The 4,576-nt window shown below is 42.8% G+C and overlaps 1 protein-coding gene across 1 annotated transcript in view; it reads right to left on the bottom strand.

The window, feature by feature from the left end:
- bves (blood vessel epicardial substance) overlaps window positions 1-2,885 on the bottom strand; it is a 5,958-nt gene extending 3,073 nt beyond the window's left edge. Inside the window, exon 1 of the mRNA XM_035672103.1 lies at window positions 2,231-2,885. Coding sequence (XP_035527996.1) covers window positions 2,231-2,736 — 506 coding nt within the window. The 5' untranslated portion in view covers window positions 2,737-2,885. The remainder of the gene's footprint in view (window positions 1-2,230) is intronic.
- Window positions 2,886-4,576: the final 1,691 nt, after the last annotated feature.

Here is a 4,576-nt window from a genome sequence, read left to right as displayed (position 1 = left end):
ATTCACTTCACCTGTCAGTGCTCTCAATGTTATGGCTGATCAGTGTATGGAAGCACTGACAGCTAAATGGACGGTAAAAGGACTGTACTTGTAAAGCGCCTTTCTAGTCTTCCAACCATTCAGAGCACTTTCATACTACATGCCACATTCACACCCATTCACACACACACTGATGGCAGCGGCTACCATGCAAGGTTCCAACTGCTCATCAGAAACCAAAACTAAAGGGCACTTACACACTTTCATATGCTGATGTCCAGCATCGGGGGCAATCTGAGGTTCAGTAGTCACTTAATGGATGTGTTGCAATTCAATATTTTCTTACATAAAATTTTTCTTGCACTTGACTGTCTTTGCACTTGTTTTGTCACTTTTTTTTTTTTACTGTATTTGTTTTTATTGTGTGAACTGTAGTACTTAAGAAACACAATTCCATTTCCCTGGCCATACCATATGTATTATGATACAGTGGTTACAGTCCAATATATTGCATTACTGTAAACGATATATTGCGAATTCTGTCGAGAACACACAACCATAAAACTAAATTACTTCATTATGCAACAGTGGGATCTGTTCAATACAATATTATTAAAACTAAATTCCACGTGTGTATCGATATTTTCTTACACCCTTAACTGATAATTACCTGCTTCTCACAGCAGATACCGATAAGATAGAGATAGGGTTGCACAATAATTATTGGGGCCCATAAATGATCAGCCAGTAAAGGTAAAGGTATATTATTGTAAATTATTACATTAAAGCAATAATTACATTACAGCTGATAACTCCCCATTGTTATTTATGGACCTGGTACATTGTCTCACCTAAAGAGATACAGAGATACAACCAATGGACAGGGGAAACACACGTCTGATGCCTCTACTCATACCTACGAATAGTAGCAGCGATCCTCAGTGCGTAACCTCCGCTCGACCTTTGCTGCGTACAGTGACCTGGCCAACCATTACCTACATTACCGAGGTGTGACAAGAGAAGCAAAACTAAATCACAACTGTGACAAGGAACAGGTATGAGAGGAGCTTACTTCCTGCCTGCGAGCATGGTGGCTGCTAACACATCAGCTGTTCCCAGCTCTCAGTTTTCTTGTGTATCACACACCCGGGCCAGGAAGAGCTCTTTGAGGCCGCTTTCCCAGAGGATTCAACCCACGAAGTCGCACACACATGATCCTACAGGCAAAAACTATTTGCCCAAACTCACAAAAAGCAGTATGTTTCCCTTCACACCAACAATATTCAGAGACTGTCTATTGTGCTTCATGTTTATGTGTATGTATTAAAATCTCTTGTGTGGAAGTTGTGGCCGTCCGTCTTTAGACATGTGCTTCCAGAATCTGGTTGCAAAATGACCTTTTTTGTCCACCAGTCAAATGGCTAGTGAATGTTCAAATGTATAATGCTAATATTAGCAGCCTCTTAAGAGATAACCATTCATGTTTTGGCTGCTGGGTAAAGCAAAGGTAGCAGCCACTTAAATATGTCACCAGCGTTTGGCTGGTGGCTGGTGCTAAGTTAGTGCCCTGGTATAAGTCACTGCAGTGTCTGAGTTCAGACAGGGTTCCTGTGGGGGAACGGTCGCTGTTAAAAAAGCTAGCAGCTGAAGAGGAAGTGATCATCTAAAAAACAGGATTGTTTACTCAGTAGCCATATTTTCACTCCACACATTCATTTAGCAGCTGCTGCATAATGGATGCTAGGGCTAAATGTAGGCTATGAGAGGTCACTTTTCACCTCAGCGCTGTAGTCTAATTTGCATTTATTGTGGGATTCCTTGACATGAAAAACTCTAGGAACCCCTGTCCTAAAGAATGAAGCACCTAAAATCTCAATATGGCTAAACTGGCATACATTTTCTGGTACAGCAATTTTGGACACAAACACTCATTACTGTTAAGTTTGCTTTACATTTTAGGCTTAAGAATATTAATTAACAGATTTGTAAATGCAGTTTGGCGGAGAAACTCTCAGGAGATGTAGTCACCTGCAAGACAGGGGCACCGACTGCTTGTCTCTAGCGGCTTTCCGTCCATTGGGACTCCATTGTTACGGTAGAATTTCAGATATCAGTGTCGAATTGACAGGTTTTATCAAACACTCATACTGTTAAGCTTTGTTTCACGTTTGCTTTGCATTTGAGCCTCAAGCAAAATAATTAACAGATTTGTAAATGCAGTTTGGTGAAGACACTCAGGTGGTGTAGTCACCTGCCAGACAGGAGCACCGACAGCTTGTCTATGGCGGTTTTCCCCTCTATGGCGAAGCAGTGGTCCTTCTCTAACGAGTGGATGTCCCCGTCACAGCAGGCCACTATCTTCCTAAAGTGTGTGAGTGACACTCCCAGTCTTTTGAACACGCAGTTGTAAAGCTCTTGGAAGTCCTTCTCGAAGGAGACGCTCCTCAGCCTGTAGGAGACGTGCAGCACCTGCCCCAAACACACCCCGAAGAGCGCGAAACTCCACAGGAAGGAGTCCGTGGTGCAGCTGTCCGACCAAGCCCAAAGGGTGGAGCAGAAGAAGCCCAGAGTGAGGAAGGTGAACAGGTAGATGAGTCCGTAGAAACCGCTGCCGCCCATGAAGCCGAGGAAGAGGAAGATGTTGGCGAGGTGGAACACTGAGCCCTCCGCGCCGTCCCTCCACTCCTCACACAGCGGGTACGCCGCCGCCGCCGGCTCCACCGTGAAGTTCATGGCTTCGAAGTCCGGAGGCTCCATGTGTACTGAAGTGAATCAAACTACCGGTACATTGCACACACAGTCAGCCAGAGTCCCTCACAGTGTGCGGAGAGCTCGGAAACACACTGCAACTAACTGACAGCGCACAGGCAACATGTGAAGCTGACTGAGAGGAGGACGGAGTTAGCCGAGACACCACCGGAAGTAGAAAAAATAAAACGACACGGAGTTTAATTCCGAAATAAAAGCCTTTATATTTAGGGAAAGCGAAATGCTTCAACCTGTTTTGTTAGGGGTAAAATATATTGAGCTGTACTGAACAGGGGTTGATTTAATCATGATTTATTATTGGGTCTAAAATTCAAATACTACTACTATTACTTATAAATACTCATACATATTAGAATGAAAATAGTTTTGGACAGTGTTCTCATGCTATTAGCATTGATGCCATGTAGCTACATTTCATATGAAGGAATAATCAGTTAAGCTAAGAGAATTGTGATCTTGAAGAAAGACTAAATTCAATTTAGTTTAAAACTAAATTATGTGGAATGACTCCAGATGTACACATTTATACAGCACATTTCTCACTTTCTTTGTACCTGTTATAGATTTAGACTACTTAGTCAAATAGTCAAATAAAATTAGATAAGATAAATTATTAATTTTTTGTTAGACTATATCATTCATTCACATAAATCTGGTCCTTCTGCAGATATTCCACTTTAAATTTTGAGTTCTGTCTAAATCTGTGTTTAGTAAATGCTATAGTAGCATTTTTGGGTAACAATATGCTGTGTTTAAACTGCACCATCCTAAGACTAATTTTCCAGTCATGAAAACACCTGTAATTGATTAAAATGGCCAAAAGTGCTTAAAATATTGTATGTTGTCCTGGAAAACTGTAATTGTATTGTAGCCCCTAACTCAGATTGCCCATAAACCTGGGTACTTTATTTTTTTAAACTCTACTGTTGGTAGAATAATCTGCATTAAAACTGGAGTTAAATGTGTCAGATGCCCAGCCTACTGGTACAACTTACCATGAGCGTTAGTGAGGACAGTGCAACCGAAAAAAACTCCTTGAAAATGATTTGAAAATGAAGATCAATGCAGATAAATTGTATGCAGGGCTGTAAATCACAATAGCAAAGCTTTTATTTTGACAGCCAGAACATCTTATTTCCTATGCATGTCTCTGCGGCTTGATACAGCAATAAAACATGATCTAAAAAACCAAAGCAGTGGTCCTCTTGGTCCTGGTGTCCTCCTGATTGTAAATATGAAATGATGGATATACTGTAGAGTGGTGAAAAATAATAATAAAAAAATACAAAACAAAAACGGTTGACAAGTGAGCAGCAAGCTGAGCTGAGAGCCACAGGTGAGTGAGTCCTCCTCAGTTCATCAGAGCTATGAGAGTTGGAGAGGAGATCTTGGTGAGCAAAGAATAGCAGCAGCCCCCCCTCTCTTGACCTGGTTAAGGTGACGTGACTATCGTCTGTATGGGACAATGTGAGTGTGAGATACTGGGCAGCAGAGGCAGACAGAGAACCCCCTGGTCTAGAGCAGAAACACCCTCACCGGGGTCTGGCCCTTTTTTGTCAGACGTGGGGTTAAAGAGCCGGAGAAAGCAAACGACTGAGGGCATCAGATGCCTGGACCTCCATGTTTACTCCGAGATGTGGAGCAGCGATGAGCGCAACGAGGTTCCTCGTGGTGTCGCTGTGGTGTGGGCCCTGTGTGGTGTGTGTGTGGTGGTGTGTGGTCGCTGTGTTGTGTCAAAGGACCGCGTCGGGCATGGTTCACACCACCACCTGTCAGCGGGGAAGTACATCGCGCGGTCAGAGGAGGATTCAATCCCAGAGAGATTACA

This window comes from Morone saxatilis, unplaced genomic scaffold (genome assembly GCF_004916995.1).
Source record: "Morone saxatilis isolate NCDOM2014 unplaced genomic scaffold, NCSU_SB_2.0 Contig24, whole genome shotgun sequence".
Lineage (NCBI taxonomy): Eukaryota > Metazoa > Chordata > Actinopteri > Moronidae > Morone > Morone saxatilis.
Note: the sequence above shows the minus strand (reverse complement) of the source record. Positions and strands in the feature narration are given on the sequence as shown.